Source organism: Enhydra lutris, unplaced genomic scaffold, assembly GCF_002288905.1.
Source record: "Enhydra lutris kenyoni isolate GAN:26980312 unplaced genomic scaffold, ASM228890v2 scaffoldscaffold37, whole genome shotgun sequence".
Lineage (NCBI taxonomy): Eukaryota > Metazoa > Chordata > Mammalia > Carnivora > Mustelidae > Enhydra > Enhydra lutris.
In genome coordinates this window covers 27,564,197-27,585,327 of record NW_019154121.1, presented here as the reverse complement: position 1 = coordinate 27,585,327, position 21,131 = coordinate 27,564,197, and the positions used below count along the sequence as shown (strand labels likewise).

Genomic DNA, 21,131 nt, shown 5'->3' with positions numbered 1-21,131 from the left:
ATTTTGTAGAAATCTGTCTTTGGTCAGTTTTCTTCTACCTACTTGTAACTAGTTGCCAGATAATCTAATTTCTCCGTGTTTCTGGAGAGCTGAAATTGGATGACTTAGACTTAAAATTTGTGAAGGTACGTGAGGGAAACCACCACAGGTGTGGGACTCTCCGTGGGGGTGGTTGGAGTCCCTTGGGGTGATGTGGGTGCTTGGTGATTTGCGCACAGGGTCCCATCTCCGTACCCTGGTCTTACTGCTTCATGCGGGTATACTGAGCTAAGGAATTTTATGATGCTTTTCTAACCCTTTACATTGTTTTTGTAAAAGTGCTGAAATATGCAAATAATTTAATGTTATCTTTACTACCAATTTTGTGTATACATGAAAAATGTCATAATGCACATAATTAAAATATTTTAGTTTCTGCCAGTTTAGCCTCTAAACATAAATTTACCTTGATTTTTTTTCTAGACTAAACATGTGATTTACATTTGGATAAAATAGACTCATCATAAGTGCTTCTTGTCTTAATTGTTCCCATATGTTTCCTTAATGATTAAGAGTGCAACACTTCAGTATTTCTCTTCTCAGCATATTAAAAAACCCATATCTCCATGTTTTCTGAAATGGAAAATAATGATTTTAGAAATCAAATCAAAGATGCTTTTTTTTGAGAGCGGGCATGTGCTCATGGGTAGGGGGAAGAGGGTAGGAGCAGAGGATAAGAGGGAGAGAGAATCTTAAGCAGCCTCCATACCCAGCACAGAGCCTGAAGGGGGGCTCAGTCTCACAATAGCTCATAACCTGAGCTGAAATTAAGATTTGGACACTTAACTGACTGATCCACCCAGGCACTCCAAAGATTCTTTTTTAAAAAAGATTTATTCATTTTAGAGAGCTAGTGAGAGAAAGTGAGGAGGGGCAGAGGGAGAGAAAGAGAATCCTAAGCAGGCTCCATGCCTAGAGCAGACCCCAATGTAGGGCTGGAGCACAAGACCCTGAGATCAGGACCAGAGCTGAAATTAAGGGTCGGAGGCTCAGCGGACTGCGCCACCCAGGGTGCCCCAAGATGCGTTTTTAAATAAACAATTTCACTGTCATGCTTTAAATCCTCTCATAGTGTAGGCTCATTTTTGAAAGGTTTTGAGGGGATACCTTTGTTTTGCTAGGTGCTTATGTGTGATACAAAGATGAGAGAGACTCCTGGAAGGAGTTTTCATCCTGCTATCATAGACTTTCAGGTGTACAGCTAGTTTATATCATAGTAGACCATGGTTCAAGTAGGACCTTCAAAGTCATTAAGATAGCATGTTTTGGAGAATAACAGTTCTGACGTAAGCATGATGAGGCCGCATACATAGTGACACATAGATATTCAGTAATGGCAACTTGAACATTTTCTAGAGCAAAGGAAGAGTAAGTGGGTAGCGTTTAAGGAGCAAAAGTAGAAAATGCATGTTGGGTCTAGATTGTATGTAAATGGCTGTGAAAATAGGCAGTGACAGTTGGCCTTTTCTTCTGTGGGTTACTTAGAGCCATCCAAGATCTCACACCAGTGATGTGACCTGACTGATGGGTTACACGTTTCGGCAGTATTGGGAAGGAGTTCGAGACAAGGGTTATACTCATGAGTTTATTGTGGTTGGGGCTAGGTGAAAATTTGGGTTCCATGCATGTAAGTGTATCTGCAGTGCTAACTGAAAAAAAGCAGTGGATGTGAGAGACAGTGATGTTAGAACACAGAGGACTCTGCTACTGAGTGGTTGTACTAGGAAAGTGGGACAAAAGTGAAGTAGACTGATGGGAGCCAGGCTTGCCTACAGGTAATCAGGCTGTATACTAGAAGCGCAGAACAGAGAGGACTGGGTGTGTGTGTCTGTGTGTGTTAGTGTTAGAGGGCAGTAGAGGTATAACATTTAGTTTTAGACCACTGTTAGTTCGTTGGAAATGACGATATACATCGTTCTGACTTACAGGCGGAGTTACTTGTGGCTGTTAGGCAATATGTGCTGTAGAGTACAGAATCTTGAAGAACTCTTAAATGTGATGAATTACAAGCTTAACTCTCTAGACTTATATTAGATATGCAGTTAGATGTTCCTTTTCTTTCTCCTTTTTAAGAGTTATGTGAAAGTGAAAAAAGCAGTGATGGAGACTGCATGAGAGGCCTAGGATCTTAGAGATGAGGATTGTTAGAGATAGGGACAAAGTCGGGTAGGATGAATGCTTGACAGATGTTTCATTGGACAGTAAAATTGCTGGTAATCTTCAGCCGAGTCACTTCAGTAGCAGTAGTTCAGGAAGGGTGCCGGAATGCAGTGTTAGCCCAGTGATACAGAAGGTCAGAAAGCGGAGAAAGGAAATTTCAAGAAGATTGAGATAGAATAACTTGAAATCACGTTAGTGAAAGGTTAAGTGAAGTAACTTTTCTATCATTACTATGATTCATGCCTTGAAACATTACTTTTATAAGCCGGTATCATCAGGTTGAGTTGTACGGTAGACGACAGAGACTGAGAGACAACACTTCTTAATTAAAATAGTGACAAAAGAAAAATGCTTTGCATTTACTTCCGTGTCCTTGCGCAAGTTATTTAACCTCTGGGTCTTTGCTTCAAAGGAGCTACATGTGATAACCCGTTTCCTAGGTGGTGGTGAGGATCCAACAGGTAATACATGTAAAGCTTTCAGAACAGTGCTTGGCATATAGGGAAATGCTTCATAAACTATTATTATGAAAGGGTTCAATGTGGTCATGTTGTGGTTAAGATAGTGCTGACATGGATCACATTGTCATTATCAATAAAGAAGCTTTTGTTTCTCTTAATTACATGAAAGATATTTGAGATTTTTCAGTCAAATCTTAACATTCCTTAATGGAACCTACTTTTCATTGAAACTGAAAATAGAGGTAACATTCTGCTTGGGATAAAAGCAGAAATGTTGTTCCCTGATCTCCTCCTTGAAGGGAACATAGATGTTCTGAGACACTTGACACTGTTGTGTTCTTATCCAGTGCGTCCAGCTCCAGCACTTAGTAGAATAAGCCCTAGTTGGGAAGTCAGATAGCTTGTAGGAAGTCCTTGAGACAAAATCCTGAAAGCCTGTGATAATCCGTCCCAGTGTCCTCCCTAAGCTTGTAAATAAGCTGGAATGAGAGTTAAAATGTGTGTGGGTTGAAACTGCAAGCACGTAATGAAAATGAGGCCCAAAACAGAATGTATGTATTTTTAACAATAATCATCTGTTTGATAATGGTAGATGAAATATTGCTTGTTCCAAATAATTTTAGACCACATACCAACTTAAGAATCATGGATGGTTTTTTTGTATTAACACCAACAGGGGTAAAATATAAAGAACCATCTGTTTGTAAATTTTTGAATGAAGAAGAGAAAGAATATTTGATGAAATTTACTAGCATTTGCTGCAGAGTCATTCTTTCTGTGGAGCTGATCTGTAAGGAGTAGCTCACTGCACGCCAGGCACCATGCTGAGAACGCCCATCCATTGTGACAGTGACGTCACAGAGTAGCTTCATTGTGTAGAAGCAGTAACTGACTCTTTTTTAACGGGTAGCAGAAATCAAGCTTCAAGCCCAAGGCTGTCAAACTCCGACACACATGCTCTCTGCAGTATACTGTGATGAAGTAGGGAAAAGTACAAAGACCATATTGCAAAAGAGTATAACCAAAAACTACTCTTTGTGCAATATTTTAGCTTCATATTGAAATAAAAAGCCTACTTTTAAAGAGTGCTAGGAATGTTTCTTTGGAAATACTACTCAAAAATAAGCTGCTTTTAAAAAGTTATTTATGAATAATATGCAAACTGAATTGTTGTTTTCTTCTTCAAAGATGTTTTTTCCCGGATGCCACTCATGAATGGCCTTATCGGACCCAGCCCTCATCTCCCACACAATTCTTTGCCTCCAGGAAGTGGATTGGGAACTTTCTCTGCCATAGCACAGTCTCCTTATGCTGACGCCAGGTATCATCGGCTTCGTTTTCCGTGGAAACTTAAGTTGCAATAATTTTTATTATAAAAATGTTAATTGGTCTATCTTAAGTTGCTTTGTACTGCATAAGTGTATGTTACATATATTAGGATCTTTGCTAAAAATTATCTAACATGTTATCTACTTTGTAATAAGAAGAGGTCTTAAGGAAATTGTATTTGACCATAGTATTTAGAAAGTAATTTTATGTGTATGAAGTCAAGTTATTTATTATTTCCCAGGGATAAAAATCCAGCATTTAATCCAATGGCAAGTGATCCTAACAGCTCTTGGACATCATCAGCTCCCACGGGGGAAGGAGAAAATGATACAATGTCAAACGCCCAGAGAAGTACACTGAAGTGGGAGAAGGAGGAGGCTCTGGGAGAAATGGCAACAGTAGCGCCCGTTCTCTACACAAACATTAATTTCCCCAACCTGAAGGAGGAATTCCCTGGTAATTCATGGATATAGTATTGCTGTCTGTGTTACCAGCTTTCCTGCATGTGCAGTGCCTGATTGTTTTTTTGTTACTGTAGTAGAAAGACCGTGTATCAACATTAAATTTCATCAGGTACAACTGCATACCATGTGAAGACTCCATAGGTGTCTGGAAAGATCTTGCATTTTCTCAGTCCTAGACCCTGTATCCCTTTGCATATTTCCTAAAAGTTAATTTCAGTTAATGAAATAATCTGTTTTCCTGCTCTTAGCAGTCTTCCTAAATGTGAAACTCAGTGTTGTGTTACCTGTGTAACTCTACCAAAAAAAAAAAAAAAAAAAAAAAAAAACAAAAAACTAGAACAGGAACTCACCATGTAGTCAAGAGTACAGTTAGGCTCAATCAGACCCTATTCTCAGAGTCTGTTCCCAACCAAGCTAACTCAGTAGTATTTGCCCCTTTCCCTAGCAGTCCAGCCTGTTTGAAAAAGTCGGATGGTATAAAGGTACCCTTTTTGAAAATTCTGCTTAACCAGAGGATGAACTATTTAGATTAATGGAATGTCATTTATAGAATATTTTTAAGCAAACATTGATTAATTATGGTGAGTTCATGTTGCCAGACAGACTAGGATAGAAAACGTTATTCACACTCTGTCTTAGAGTCATTTCCCTGCTACCAGCATATAGTGCTTTTTAAAAATTTTTTTTTAATTTTTAATTTTTGTTTATTTTTATTTATTTATTTATTTGACAGACAGAGATCACAAGTAGGCAGAGAGGCAGGCAGAGAGAGAGGAGGAAGCAGGCTCCCTGCGGAGCAGAGAGCTGGATGTGGGGCTTGATCCCAGGACCCTGGGATCATGACCTGAGCCAAAGGCAGAGGCTTTAACCCACTGAGCCACCCAGGCATCCCAGCTTATAGCTCTTTTAAATAACCTGGGGGTTGCCCAGAAGTGGATTTTCTTAAAGATGACACCTGTGCTACTTTATTCATTCTATATAGAAATAAATGCTACCTTACACAACAATAAAAATCAGTGGTTTAGTACAGGGTTGTCTAGTAAAGGAATATACATAATTTTCAAATACTGTTTTATCCCACCTTCATTGGCTGTTTACAGATGAGCATATCTGGCTCTATTAAGTCACTTTGCATCAATGTCCATTATCCTTAGAGTAGAACTATGATTTTTTTAAAGTAATTTTCTTTAGTAATTTTATTATGTGATTCTAGAACCCCATGAGTTAACATGTTAAGGCTGTTGCTATGTCACCATCTTCATTGGCTTTCTTAAAACTTTTTTTTTAATGGCTTAATCATTTCTACATTTATCACTGTTGATTTCACCCATATTTCACTTTGTTTACTGTCCTGACACTGTGAATTTCATAGAAATGATTTGAAATTGTTAGTTTTCCATATGTTTGTTGTGCACAAGTGCTGGTGAGATTCTTATTTATAATTATGATTACTTCTTTTGGTCAGATTAATAGACTTCTCTCGAGTACAGATATTTTATAGAACTCTTAGGTTCAGTTCTGTCTGGTAGCATCTACATGGTTGAGGGAACGTATTACCTTTGGCTTAACTTTATCTTGGCGGCTCAGCCCATTTGACTTAAAAGCTTCCCCGTTCTCTAGCGAGACGGTTAATGAGGCGGCACTTCATTTAGCAGATACGTGTCTGGCCTACTCTGTGCCTGGAACTTTATGCCGTACCAAGAACTGAACTTAGGTCCACCCATTTTAGGAGAACGTAGCCAGACTAAGTTGAGCTGTCAGCCCCGCATGGCGATGCGTCCTGACCTTGGCTCTGTGACTGTGTGCACGTGCTCTTCTATTGCAGACTGGACCACCAGAGTGAAACAGATTGCCAAGCTGTGGAGAAAAGCCAGCTCACAGGAAAGAGCGCCTTACGTGGTATTTACCAAAACTCCCGTGTATCAGATTCTTTTTTTTTTTTTTTTTTAAGATTTTATTGTTAGAGAGAAAGAGTGCAAAAGCAGGGGGAGATGCAGGCAAAGGGAGAAGCATGCTCTCCGCTGAGCGAGGAGCCCAGTGTGGGACTCCATCCCAGGGTCCTCGGATCATGACCTGAGCCGAAGGCAGGCACTTACTTAACTGACTGAGCCACCCAGGCATCCCTATATTAAGTATATACAATACCCAAACCTTACTTTTATTGTCTTGGGTTAATAAAAAGATTTACCATTGCACAAAATACATCTTAATACTTGCACAATTAATAAACAGCTTTGTTTTTATAGTGATTTCCTAGTTTATTATACGTTAAGGTAGAATGTGGTGTTTTCATAAGCTGGTTAATTAGAACCACGATATTGAAGATGGAAATCAGTTATTTTAGGAGCATGTTTAATTCATTTCACTTTTTTAGAAAAAAGATTTTATTTATTTATTTGAGAGAGGGGGAGCTCATACAGGGAAAAGCAGACTCCCTGCTGAGCAGAGAGCCTGATAGGGGGCTGGATCCCAGAACCCTGAGATCAGCACCTGAGCTGAAGGCAGAGGCTTAACCTACTGAGCCACTCAGGTGCCCCTCATTTCACTTAAAAATAGTTTCATCTCTTCGAAAGAGTACTAATTTTTGAGGCTACGTTAGCGTGCCTCAGTTTCTTCTACAATAAGCTTTTTTGTCTGTTAAGTTTAATGAAGAATCTTTATGTATTTTGAAAGAGACATACCTGGACACCTTTAAGGAGCTTTTGAAACATGACTTTTGTGAGAAATAGTCAGGATATTTTATAATAAGGGTCACAGTTTAGATGGTGAATTATTTTCTCCCAAAGAGCCAGATTAAGGTTTTCAGCTTCATTCAAATCCTGGCTTCCCTCTTAAAGCATATTAAATGGACATTATTGTTTTGAAAAATATATGCATTTATTTTTCAGCTTGGCTTTCAGTGCATATATTGTCAGAGATAGTGAATGTTTGGGTAAAGCAAAATAATGTTTTTGATGTGTTGATAATGCCTCGTTTTCTTTCACCTTGACTGTGGTAAGGTAAAGGCAGGATAATTTTATTGTTTCTCACTGTTTTCTTTAATGCTAAACTTCAAATTCCAGATTTTAGATTTAGAGGATTGATTAGATATTTTCTTTTACTCTCAATTGTGGGGGGTAACTTTTCCATTTTTGAAGGGTCCTTGAAGATTAGGATTGAAAATAATAGATTACTGGGTTCTCTAGCCTGGTGCAGACAGAGCGATGGAAACCCATCCTCCGCTGAGGTGTCATGCTTTAAACATGGGGGAAGATGGGGCCTTGTCCAGAGGCTTCACACGGGAGCCTGGAGGCTCTTTTCAACTCTTTAACCAAACTTTATCGTATAAAGTTTATCATAATTCTACTTTGTTTCGTGAAACATGTTACATTTGTTGGAATATAACTTCCTTCTTCTTTTTTCAAAGCAAAAGGCCCGAGACAACAGAGCTGCTTTACGCATTAATAAAGTGCAGATGTCAAATGACCCGCTGAAGAGGCAGCAGCAGCAGGACAGCGTCGATCCCAGTTCTCGCGTCGACTCGGACCTCTTTAAAGACCCATTAAAGCAGCGAGAATCAGAGCATGAACAGGAATGGAAATTTAGACAGGTGTGTGTTTTTGTTTTTAATAATTTGCTTCTAAATTGCATTTTTTACTGTTTGAGAGGAGAGCAGTTCATGCCATTATTTCAGGAGATAGTTCTTATTAGAGTATGAAAATGAGATGAAAAATAGGCTTCCCTTCCTCAGTAAGCTATGTCTAAGTGGATGTGGGGAGTTCACGGAAACATCGTAAACGACGTGCTGCGGTCAGCATGAGCAGGGTGCGATGCCTGATCACGGCTACTCTTCAGGAGTTTGTAATCTGATACGGGCCCAGTCTGGTGACGGATGACATCAAACAAATGAATTTTCTGTCACTTTTCTCCTCCCATGACCATTACATTCTTTTTCTCAACCATGCGATCACTTTCTCTTTCCTGCTCCACAGCAAATGCGTCAGAAGAGCAAGCAGCAGGCTAAGATAGAAGCCACGCAGAAGCTCGAGCAGGTCAAGAACGAGCAGCAGCAGCAGCAGCAGCAGCAGCTCGGGGCGCAGCCCCTCCTAGCCCCTTCCGGCTCGGACACACCCAGCAGCGGGATGCAGAGCCCCCTGACCCCCCAGCCTGGCAACGGAAGTGTGTCTCCGGCGCATTCGTTCCATAAAGACCTGTTTGCGAAGCAGCTCCCCGGCACCCCCACCTCTGCGCCATCGGATGACGTGTTTGTAAAACCACAGGCCCCTCCTCCTGCGGCAGCCCCAGCCCGAGTGCCCGTGCAGGAGGGCCTGCCTCAGCCTCAGGCTTGTCAGCCAGCCTCCCCGCAGGTGTTCTCACCGGGATCCTCTCACTCCCGACCGCCATCTCCAATGGATCCTTACGCGAAAATGGTTGGTACCCCAAGACCACCTCCTGGGGGCCATAGTTTTTCCAGAAGAAACTCTGCTACACTGGCGGACAGCTGTGCCCCTCTGCCTTCAGTCTCTAGGCCTGCTCAGATGAGTGAAACAACAGCAAATAGGCCGTCCCCAGTCAGAGATGTATGTTCTTCCTCCACAACGAATAGTGACCCCTATGCAAAGCCTCCGGACACACCTAGACCCATGATGACAGATCAGTTTCCCAAACCCTTGGGCCTCCCCCGACCCCCTGTAGTTTCTGAACAAACTGCAAAAGGTCCTCTCACAGCTGGAACCAATGATCACTTTACTAAACCATCTCCGAGGACAGATGTATTTCAAAGACAGCGGATAGCTGACCCATACACACGACCCTTGTTGACACCTGCCCCTCTTGATGGGGGTCCTGGACCTTTTAAGACTCCAATGCAGCCCCCTCCATCTTCCCAGGATCCCTTTGGATCCGTGTCACAGCCACCAAGGCGATTGTCTGTTGATCCTTATGAAAGGCCTACTTTAACACCAAGACCTGTAGATAACTTTCCTCATAATCAGTCAAGTGACCCATATAGCCAGCCTCCCCTCACCCCACATCCGGCGATGAATGAATCTTTTGCTCATCCTTCAAGGGCTTTTTCCCACCCTGGAACCATATCAAGGCCAACATCTCAGGACCCATATTCCCAACCCCCAGGAACTCCACGACCTGTTGTAGATTCTTATTCCCAACCCTCAGGAACATCTCGCTCCAATCCAGACCCTTACTCTCAACCTCCTGGAACCCCCCGGCCCACCACGATTGACCCTTACAGTCAGCAGCCACCAACCCCGAGGCCGTCTACACAGGCAGACTTGTTCGTTACTTCTGCCGCTAATCAGAGGCATGCGGATCCGTATGCCCATGCCCCTGGAACACCAAGACCTGGGATTTCTGTTCCTTACTCTCAGCCACCAGCAACACCAAGGCCAAGGATTTCGGAGGGTTTTACTAGGTCCTCGATGACAAGACCAGTCCTCATGCCAAATCAGGATCCTTTCCTGCAGGCAGCACAGAATCGAGGAGCAGCTTTATCTGGCCCGTTGATAAGGCCACCTGATGCATGTCCCCAAACGCCTAGGCCACCTGGACCTGGTATTTCAGACACGTTTAGCCGAGTCTCCCCATCTGCTACTCGTGACCCCTATGATCAGCCTCCAATGACTCCGAGATCTCAGTCTGACTCTTTCGGAGCAAGTCAAGTCACACATGATACTGTTGATCAGTCGAGGCCTGGCTCGGAGGGGAGCTTCGGCGCGCCTTCACACTCTCCAATGACTTCTCAAAGCCAACAGTTTTCCGGCGTCTCCCATCTTCCTGGACCTGTACCCACTTCGGGAGTCACTGATACACAGAATACCGTAAATATGTCACAAGCAGAGACAGAGAAATTGAGACAGGTAAAAACGTATCCTATCTCCACAGGTGTTTTAAGTGTATTATTTGACAAAGCTGTTCATTTCACAAACTGAGTAATTTCTACACAAATGTTAAAGTTTATCTTTGTAGAGTTTGTCATACTGCAGAGAAGAAACATGAAATTGGTAAAATTAATGCAGTTGAATTTGATATATTCTGCATCTTATTTTTGATCTTCATGAATTTGGAATTATTAAATATGAAAACGTTCAATTTTATGATTCTTGTGTGGCGGGGAAAAGGACCCAAATTATTACTTTATTCTTATAACCTGTTGAATAGTTAAGTACATCCGGTGTTTTATCAAAGTTGTGAACACTGAGGTATTTTAAGCATCACCACAGTCCCATATTGAAAACATTTGGACTTAAGAAGCCATCCGTTCGTTGTCAGACCTCCTCGTGACGGTCGTTTCTCTCCCTCCAGCGGCAGAAGTTGCGTGAGATCATCCTCCAGCAGCAGCAGCAGAAGAAGCTGGCAGGCCGGCAGGAGAAGGGGTCGCAGGACCCTGGGGCGGTGCCTCACTCAGCGCCCTTGCCACGCTGGCAGCCTGAAAGCGTCAGCCAGGCTTTCAGCCGGCCTCCACCCCCCTATCCTGGGAACATCACGTCGCCTGTTGTCCCTCCTCTAGGACCCAGATACGCAGTTTTCCCAAAAGATCCACGTGGCCCCTATCCTCCTGATGTTACCAGTATGGGGATGAGGCCTCATGGATTCAGGTAATGCTTTTAATTTCATGCCACATTTAAACTGCTAGAAGGGAATAGAAAAATGAAGTTACTGCTGAGATGCTGTTAATACTTTTTACTTCTTGATTCCTTTGAGATATAATCAGTGTTATTTTCCACTAATGAGAGGTCATGGAGTTTTCTTTTTTTAACCTCTGGAGAACTCTATGTAGACTCTTAAAACCCTTCCTCAGTTATTAAGTATCGACTGTTAGGGTTACATTATAGCCACAGGCAAGCAGCTCAGCAGTCCGTCGGATCTGTAGCTTGGAGCTCCCTCTTTAGTTTGGTGAAAGCTTTCTGGATTGTGATGAGTGAACATTGTCCTTGCCACAAATTTTCCATTTTAATGTACTTTGTAAATAACTGTGGAGATTTCCAAATTGATGGGCTGTTTTCCTCTAGGAGCTTTTCTTGATGAGAGAGGGTTGTACAGGTAACGGCATCGTTTCTTTGAGTGAGTGGAGTGGCTGGTACGAGGGTCAGTCCCAAACGTGACACAGTAGAGAGTTCTTTAGGACATGCTTTGGTTTGGTCATGTATGTTTTTTCGGTCTAATACCTATATCCATGATAGTCTTAACCTGATTTTCCTTTTTTCTTCCTCAGTTATTATTTATGCCTTTTGTTCTCTTTTATATTTACTTATAAATTGCCTTTAATTTTTTTTAGAATGAGGTATAGTATAAATAATAAAAATAGTCCTATAATTTATTCATCTACTAAGTTTTTACAGGTGATTCCTCGCCTTCTTTATCTCTTACTGCCTCCTGTCATCATCCCTTTTAAGCAAATAGATCAGTCTTTTTGGTCATCATACCCATGCCTTTGTCCTCTCAAGGACAGAGGCCTGGAAGTCTCTCTGGTATGGGGCCCCTTGGTGGCTCAGGCATTAGGCATCTGCCTTCGGCTCAGGTCATGATCCCAGGCTCCTGGGATCGAGCCCTGCATCCGGCTGCCTGCTCAGCAGGAAGCTTGCTTCTCCCTCTCCCACTCCCCCTGCTTGTGTTCCCTCTCTCCCTGTGTCTCTTCCTGTTGATAAATAAACAAAATCTTTAAAAAAAAAAAAAAAGTCTCTCCAGCATAATTTGTTAGACCACCTGCCTTCTTCAGGCCCCCCCCACCCCACATCAGCCTTTCCTTACAACCTCCTTAAATAAGGAACAAAGGGACTCTTACTCTAGGAGTAGTGTGCTTATTTCTGAACATTGGATTGCATCTGCTCACTGTCCGTTTGTTTACGTTGCCTTAGATGATTTGCCTTGAGAGCTCAGATGTGGTGAGCATTGTAGGGTACTTAGCAACAATTACTTGTGTATGGATACTTGGTAAGTGCTTTCTAATGGTGATAATTTTGATTTGCTAAGTTGTTGCATTTGGCAACATTAATTTTGTATATGAGTTTAATCTAAAGCTGTTCCTTTTTCAACCTAACTCTAAATTCAACATGATTCTTAATATTAACAACTTGCTTTTTTCTTAGATTTGGATTTCCAGGAGGTAGTCATGGTACCCTGTCAAGTCAAGAACGCTTCCTTGTACCTCCTCAACAAATACAAGGATCCGGGGTTCCTCCACAGCTGAGAAGATCGATATCTGTAGATATGCCAAGGCCTTTAAATAACGCACAGATGAATAATCCCGTTGGCCTTCCTCAGCATTTTCCACCACAGAGTCTGCCGGTTCAGCAGCATAACATACTGGGCCAAGCATTTATTGAACTGAGGCATAGGGCCCCTGATGGAAGGCCACGGCTGCCCTACACTGCTTCTCCCGGCAATGTCACAGAGGTACCTTCTCATCCAAGACATGGAAACTTCATTCCCCGGCCCGACTTTCCAGGCCCTAGACACACAGAGCCCGTGAGACGACCTTCTCAAGGTCTACCAACTCAGCTGCCTTTGCATCCAAATGTGGAACAAGTGCCACCATCTCAGCAAGACCAAGGTCATCCTGCCCATCCATCTTCTATGGTCATGAGGTCTCTAAGTCATCCCTTAGATGGAGAATTTTCAGAGGCGTCTTTGTCAACATCTACACCAGCTGAAACAACGTCTGACAATTTACAGATAACCACCCAATCTTCTGATGGTCTTGAAGAAAAACTTGATTCTGATGACCCGTCTGTAAAGGAACTAGATGTTAAAGATCTTGAAGGGGTTGAAGTCAAAGACTTGGATGATGAAGATCTTGAAAATTTAAATCTAGATACAGAAGATGGCAAGGGAGACGAACTGGACACTTTAGGTAACTTGGAAACTAATGATCCCAACCTGGATGACCTCTTAAAGTCAGGAGAGTTTGACCTCATTGCATATACAGATCCCGAACTTGACCTAGGAGACAAGAAAAGCATGTTTAATGAGGAACTAGACCTTAATGTTCCGATTGATGATAAGATAGATAATCAGTGTGTATCTATTGAACCAAAAAAAAAGGAGCAAGAGGACAAAACTGTGGTTTCTCCTGATAAACATTCTCCATGGAAAAAATCCACGAGTACCAGTGAGATAAAAACAGAAGTACTATCTCCAAATTCTAAAGGGGAAACCAAATGTGAAAGTGAGAAAAGTGATGAGAGTAAGGATGATGTTGACACTCCCTGCTCACAGGCTTCTGCTCACACAGACATACATGATGGAGAGAAGGCTTCCTTGCAGTCCTGTGGCACAGACCTACTTGAGAAAAGAGCTAATCGAGAAACTGCTGCTTCCAACACAAGTGGTGTTCGTGGCTCCACTCAGCTGCCTGCTGAGGACGTAATAAACTCCTGCAGCATAACTGGATCTACTCCAGTTCTCTCAAGTTTACTTGCTAATGAAAAATCCGATAATGCAGACGTTAGGCCATTGGGGTCTCCACCACCAACTTTGTCAGCCTCACCGTCCAATCATGTGTCGAGTTTGCCGCCTCCTTTGATGACACCACCTGGTCACGTTTTGGACGGTACCGTGAATTCTAATGCGGCAGTCGTCTCTAGAGTAAACCATACTTTTCCTCAGGGTGTGCAGGTAAATCCAGGATTCATTCAGGCGCAGTCAGCAGTTAATCATGGTTTTGGGACCGGAAAACCTACAAATCAAACTGTGCCTCTAACAAATCAGTCTGGTAGCAGTGGCATGTCTGGACCCCAGCAGCTAATGGTCCCTCAGACATTAGCCCAGCAGAATAGAGAGAGGCCCCTCCTTCTAGAGGAACAGCCTCTGCTTCTACAGGATCTTCTGGATCAAGAGAGACAAGAACAGCAACAGCAGAGACAGATGCAAGCCATGATTCGCCAGCGGTCGGAGCCATTCTTCCCTAACATCGGTAGGAATTCCCTTGGATTTCAGTAATTTTGTGGGCGTTAGGGTGGCGTACAGTAAGCTTCCAGGATTTCGGTATTAAAATTACATGTGGACCAGAGCAACTTGTTCCTTATTCAGCTTTAAGATGAAGCAGTTAAGAGTTTTCGATTCCTCCCAGGGATCGAGAGATTCAAAGCTCTTGAGTTTCAGACCTTCTCACTTTTATTGCTTATGCTGTTGTTTAACAGAAATTAGACTCGTCTCCTTTAGTTCCCTCTAACCATTATTACCATGTCTTTTTCAGAGTCATTGAAAGATGAATTTAAAGAAATTATGATAGAAATAAACTTCTTGCTGTCTTTGGTGTACAATAAATGCTTGGCAAAGTTTTTCACATAAAGCTCTTTCACTTATTTCCAATACCTTATTAATTTGGAAAACAAAAACAAAAACTGTAAAATAGCAATGCAAATACCAGAGGGCCTCCAGCAGTAAGACACTGCAGTCAGAGTCACATGTCAAAGGAACGCTTCCTTCTAAACAGTAAAACTGACATTCTGTTCTATAGGCATTGCCAATTTTATCATGGGGGGGGGGGGAATTTCTTTTTCATCTATATGCAAAGAGGTATTTTTTTTTCCAGTAACCTATCTTTATTGCAAAGGTATACCCTCAAGAAATAGATACATTCTTCTTTTAAAAAACAATAACTAGGCTTTGTGGAATTCCATAGTATCGGAATAACTAGGCTTTGTGGAATTCCGTAGTATCGGAAATAACTGCAGTTTTTTGTTCATGATGTTGCATTTGGATGGAAAGGAATTGCATTGCTTTAGATCATGGCTACCATCTTCCTTAAATGTGGCAAGCTTCTTGCTCTGATTTTCGCACTACTGAGGTGGGCAGGCATTATGCAAATAGAGATTATTGAGATGAGATCAGATTCAGGATGAGGTTTTTACTATCTCATAATTCCTCACCCAGTACAGAAACCTGTAACAGTGATTATTATAATAAGGAATAAGAGTGTGTAAATTACATGATGTTTGTGATAGTTAAATTATCTCTTAGTGTTACTTGAACCAAGTACTATGAAATAAATAACTTTAAAATATTTCTTCTTTAGATTTTGATGCAATTACAGATCCTATAATGAAAGCCAAAATGGTGGCCCTTAAAGGCATAAATAAAGTAATGGCACAAAATAATATGGGCATGCCACCAATGGTTATGAACAGGTAGGTAAAGATGTTTCTCATTTTTACTGTGCATCCAGAAGTACATGAGTTATTACTAGGTCTTAGAAAAAGCATATAGTAACTCAAAAGCCTGTAGCCTAGGAATGAAAATAAATACTTAAATTGATTGTGATGTCAGCTGGATATGGTCAGATGTAAAATGTTTTAGGAATGTAAGGATTTAGTTTTAAGGTTAACATAATAAAACAATAGGGAAAGGTGAGACGGTTGGTTTGATTAATCCAGGCATTTAAGTGTGTTCTTTTAAGTACTTTTAGAATAATCTATCTGAAGGCTGTCTGGGACAGAGATCTTTCATCCAAGATGGAGGAAGATGAGAAGATGAAACAGGAAAATAGAAATTGAACTGTTCTGTTGAGAAGAGAAGATAGCTTACTTAAGCCTGTGAACATTTTTTATTCCATCAAAGGAACAATGCAGAGAAAAAAGTGGAACATTGCAGTAAAGATCCTCAGTGGATAAGACAACTGTGAATTCATTTCTAAAATAAAATGTTCCCAAACTGAATTTGAATCAAGAAAGAAAAAGTCAAGAGGATGGTTGAAAGTTAGCAGTTGGAGAATTTATCTTTTCACTGTTAGCAGAAAAGTGGAAATTATGCATTAAATAGGACTATAAGAGTTGGTAGACTCTGGATTTCTGAAATTAGAGTACTTACCCCCCCGAAGGTATATTAGGTAACCACTGGACAGTCTTTCTCAAGTTCTGATTATGGACCGCCGTCAGAATTACGTGTTTTTTTTTTGTTTTGTTTTGTTTTTTTAAAGTCAGGTTCTTGAATCAGAATGTCTAGAAATGGTGCTGGTGTATCCGTATTTTTGATGAGCACCAAGAATTATTCTGAAATATGTTGTGATTGAGAATCTCTGTCAGTAGAGTAGACATGGGGCCTCAGTGTAGCCTAATTACCTTGTTGAAGAACTGTTTGTCACAAAAAGAATTATGGGTGATTATGGAACTGAATACAAAACCTACATGAATTTGAGATAAACATGTTATTTCAGGTAAATGGGGAATCCTTAAAGGTATAATTCTTCTCAGTTGTTGAAATATTTGGAAGTGGTCAAGAAACACTGTTGAGATCAAAGTAAAAGTAGTTTCTAATGCTTTTCATTCTTACACAGCATCTATTAGCACATTTCCTCTATCACAGGGGTTTTTAAACTTTTTTGTCATGAACATTATTGACATTCTAGTGAAGCCTTTGAATTACTTATCAACATTTGATATGCAAAACCAAAAAACGTAGTATTATAAGGAATCAATTATATTTAAAATAGTTATTTAAAATTACGGTATGTGTGCTTCTTAATGCATTAACAGATTCAGCAATAGGTCTAATAACTACCATTATTTCATAATATGTAATGATGAACCTAAGTGACCAAATTAGGTACGTGTAGCAACTTTTGTTATGAAAGTAGTGCAAATTGTTCTGGTGATAAAGTCATGGTACTGCTAATAATAGTGTAGTTTGCTGCTGTAGTCAAAATAGAAGGAAAAGTTCATTTCATTCAGCCCTTAGTTTAAAGTAGGGACCTCAAGTTAAAAAAAAAAAAATAGGAGCCTCAGAATCAGACCCCTGGTCTTTCAGCATGGGCACCTCTACCAGTGAGAGACCCATTGGTACATTAGTCAGTTTATAGAATGTTGTTTACTCTTCTGCTAAGTGCTTTGAAGAAGAGGAGGTAGTCCCTCCCTCAAGCCGGGTGCTGTGGTGACTGCAGACGATAGTGAGTGGTATTGGGATCCAGAGAACATTCCAGATCAGGGCTGTAGTGGAGACAGGAGGTTGATACATAAATTTAAAAAAAGAAAAAAACTGAGTAAAAAATTAAAAAGCGTATGTTCTAAACGGTAACAGTACCTAAGTATTAATATGTAATATTTGATATATAATTTGGAAATTATGCTTGTTATATCAAAGCATTCGGTAACTGGAGGAAGTGTTTTCATTAAAGCAGTAATGTTTCTATGAAGTTTTTATAGCTCTAATTAGAGTAAGTCACATTTTGCCAAACATTTTTATTTATTTATTGAGAGAAAGGGCATTTGCTTACGGGGGTGCGTGGGGCGGAGGGAGAGGAGGAGAGCATCGTACACAGGCTCCAAGTGCAGCACTGGGCTCTTACCTCATGACCCTGAGATCATGACCTGGGCCAAAATCAAGAGTCAGACAATTAAGGGGCCGAGCCCCGCAGGTGCCCCCAGCAGACATTTTTAACCATATAGCCTTGTTCTTGGTTAGTGACTAATTTTTGATTTGCCTTAACATTAGATACTGAAATGCACAAAAATGTATGAAACTTTTAAGTTGAGATACATTTTTTGTTTTGAAATACAAAATAAGCTACTAATTATTTTCTTATAAGAATAATTGACTTAGTTTATATTAGTTTTTGGTGTACAGCCATAGTGATTGGCTATTTATCTACATTATGAAATCGCCACCACAATAAGTATGGTTACCATCTGTCACCGTACAGCACTGTTAAGGTGTTAGTGACTGTGTTCCCTTTGCTTTACATTCTCACCTCCCTGTTGCTTACTCATTCTTGTTTTGTAGCTGGAAGATTGTACCTCTTCATCACCTTCAGCCATTTTGTCCATTCCCCCACTCCCTGCCAATAATAATTGGAACAAGAAATAATTTTCTAAGAATATATGTAGTTCTATGTAGTATGTAGTATTGAATGAATTGTACTTTAAGGCATAGTGAGTCCTGTAATCGAGTGTGAAACCCCAGGAGCAGCCTAGCTGGCTTCCTGTCCCAGCTGCTTGGTCCTTGGGGTAGAAGTTAAGTAACCTCTGAATCTCCTGTCATCATGGATGGGGTAGAGGGAGTCCACACTTCAGAGCTGCAGGGTGAGGACCCAAGGGGGGCACACACCACGACGTGGGCCTTTCGTACGTGGCTTTGATGCCACTGCTCTATCTCCCCTGGAAGAGGAAAGCGTTAAGCACTTACAATAGTTTTCACTCTAAATGCTCGTCATTTTGATACTTAGAACTTCCTTTTCACAGGTTCCCCTTTATGGGCCAGTCGGTGACTGGAGCGCAGACTGGTGAAGGTCAGAGTCTCCTCCCCCAGGCAATCTCGCAGGTACTGCTGCTTGTCACTAGTCACCCGAGAGGGGACACTTTCCTGGGTTTCTCACCAAACCCTACTCTTTAGAGTGAGTCCACTTTTAGAAAACAGTAGAAACCTTAAAACATTGTCAGTACATTCGTGGCTCAGCAGAAGTAAAGACGTTTTACTACTTTTTAAAGGAAAGCCAAATTGAGGTTAAAAAATAGAGTTTCTGAAAAGGACCTCTCTGTTTATGAGTTAGAAAGTCACTTGGAGGAAAACCAAATGCTTCGGGTTTTAGGTTTTGCTTTTATTTACTTTCAACTCTGCAAGAACATTTTCATGTCTTACATTTTGGGATTAATTCATGACACGTGGAACTGTGAAATACAAACTCAGGTCATTCTCCTTGGCTGTTGGTAGTCCTGTTCTGCTCTTTAGTCCTTGGGATAACTTAGTTTTTAAAGATATTTTCCATTCATAATAATCAGATTTTTAAGTGTAATAGTTAAATGTTTAATGTCAAGCAATGTCCAGAAAAGTAGAACTGTTCATTTCACAGGGTGCTTTTTTTTTTTCAAGTTATCTGCCTATAAAAAAAAAGGAGAAAGCTACTTACTATATGTCTTTTGAAATTTTCTTTTTTGCCATGACAGTTGTGCCTTACATTTACTATGCTGATAATTACATTCTTTTCATTATTAAAAGAAGAGAGAGGCACCATTTGATAGCAGTGGAGAAAGCATAGACTTCATAGCGGAGTTTAAAAAAAAGAAATCTCAGTTCCACTATGAATTTACTATGCAACATTGGGCAAGTTCTTAAACCCGTTTTCTGATCTGTCAAATGTTACACCACCCGCTTTGCACTATTACAAGGATTTCATGAAGTGTTCTGGCTGCTAGTAATGTTCAGAATTGTTACCTGCTGTGCAGCTCATGTCTAACAGAACTTGTAACAACTGAGTAAATGTTATTTTCAGAGTTAATTTTATTTATCAGAGTATTGCCAGGGAATTGTTAAGTTAATAACTATTTAGTCTCCCTGGAAGAAATAAGATACTTAATTAGAAAACAAGACTAATATTTTTAATAATTGTATATTTATTTTATTATTTGTGCATATTAGGGACAGTACTTCTTGTTTGTAAATAACTGTGTTATAAAGTGAATTTAGTAAATTTGGAACCCATATTTATATCTTAATTACAGAAAAAGCCAGGTAGATTTCATCAAAAAGTGGGATTTTATGTGGGTCTCTAGCTAAGTACTAATGATATTTGACTTGCCCTAATATCATATTTCTGATGAGTAATCCCTTGCCTCAAACATACTTGTTTTTCAACTAAAGTCTAGAAAATAAAACAGTTCAGAGATAGCTTTAAATTTTCAGAAATTAGTTTGTCACTACAAAGTTCGTCCTACTTTTTTGAAAAATCAAAGCTTTAAAGATGTCTTAGGAAATTAAGGGGGTTTTTCCTTCCATTTCTTTTTCTTTCTTTTTTTCTATTTCTTTCTTTTTTTTTTTTTAAGTTTTTTCCCCCTTTAACTGAAATGTGGAATAAACCTATTTGTAAATTTTACTTATTTTAGGATGGCAGTATAACACATCAGATTTCTAGGCCTAATCCTCCAAATTTTGGTCCAGGCTTTGTCAGTAAGTATAAATCTAATAAGTTATGTGTTCTCTGGGGATTGCTTGTTTGCGCTCTATTTGTGTTCTTCTTTAAAAAAAAAAAAAAAAAATGGAGTTAGTGTAGATGTGTTATTTGAATTCTAAGTGCCCTCATCTTTTATGGAACATCACTGCCCTGTTAGACATCTGTTCCTGAAGGCATGTATTTTCATTGCTCTTTTTCTCTGTGCATGAAGAATTCTAGTTAGAGATCAATATTTTAATACAGAAAAACCGTCTTCCCCATTCTCTTCAATATTGTTGCTGTTTTTATATACAGACTGGGCACTTTACAACCTGTAGAATTAAACCACTTCTTGTTCTAATGACTGTCTGCCTCAGTGACGAGGACACTAAATGGGAACAACGAAGGGAATGTGCTTAGAAATAAGTCGGGTTAGCAGCATGGTGTGAAGGTCAAGGTTACAGGACGCCATAGAGTCCTTTCTAGTTACCTTCAGGGGTCCCAAGGTGGTTCAGGATAGTGTTTTACAGTTCTCCCCAAACTGAACCTTTCTGAAATCTTCAGACTGTTTAGCTAACTTTTTTTTCACCATTATTTTTCATTTTGCTCACCTCTGCTCTCCTGGTTCCAGAAACCAGAAAGGCTTTCCTTGCGGTAGGTCTCATTCTACCAGAAGCAGAACTTCTGAAATCTTGTGAAAAAGCCTGTTCTTGAAAAATGCCCTTCAAATTTAGTAGACTAGATTTCAAGTTCATACATATACTGGAACTTCTGGGTTTAGGAACAAACCCAAAGTCTAACCTTTTGAAATTAACCCCTGTA

General features: G+C 40.4%; 1 protein-coding gene across 10 annotated transcripts in view; it reads left to right on the top strand.

Moving 5' to 3' along the window:
- LOC111154508 (lysine methyltransferase 2C) overlaps nt 1-21,131 on the top strand; it is a 267,678-nt gene that overhangs the window by 214,115 nt on the left and 32,432 nt on the right. For all 10 annotated transcript variants that reach the window (XM_022514139.1, XM_022514140.1, XM_022514145.1 and 7 more), the window contains exons 32-41: nt 3,849-3,981; nt 4,231-4,445; nt 6,279-6,352; nt 7,860-8,042; nt 8,425-10,308; nt 10,754-11,046; nt 12,538-14,363; nt 15,468-15,579; nt 18,625-18,703; nt 20,263-20,326. In XM_022514139.1, the coding sequence (XP_022369847.1) occupies nt 3,849-3,981; nt 4,231-4,445; nt 6,279-6,352; nt 7,860-8,042; nt 8,425-10,308; nt 10,754-11,046; nt 12,538-14,363; nt 15,468-15,579; nt 18,625-18,703; nt 20,263-20,326 (4,863 nt within the window). The remainder of the gene's footprint in view (nt 1-3,848; nt 3,982-4,230; nt 4,446-6,278; nt 6,353-7,859; nt 8,043-8,424; nt 10,309-10,753; nt 11,047-12,537; nt 14,364-15,467; nt 15,580-18,624; nt 18,704-20,262; nt 20,327-21,131) is intronic.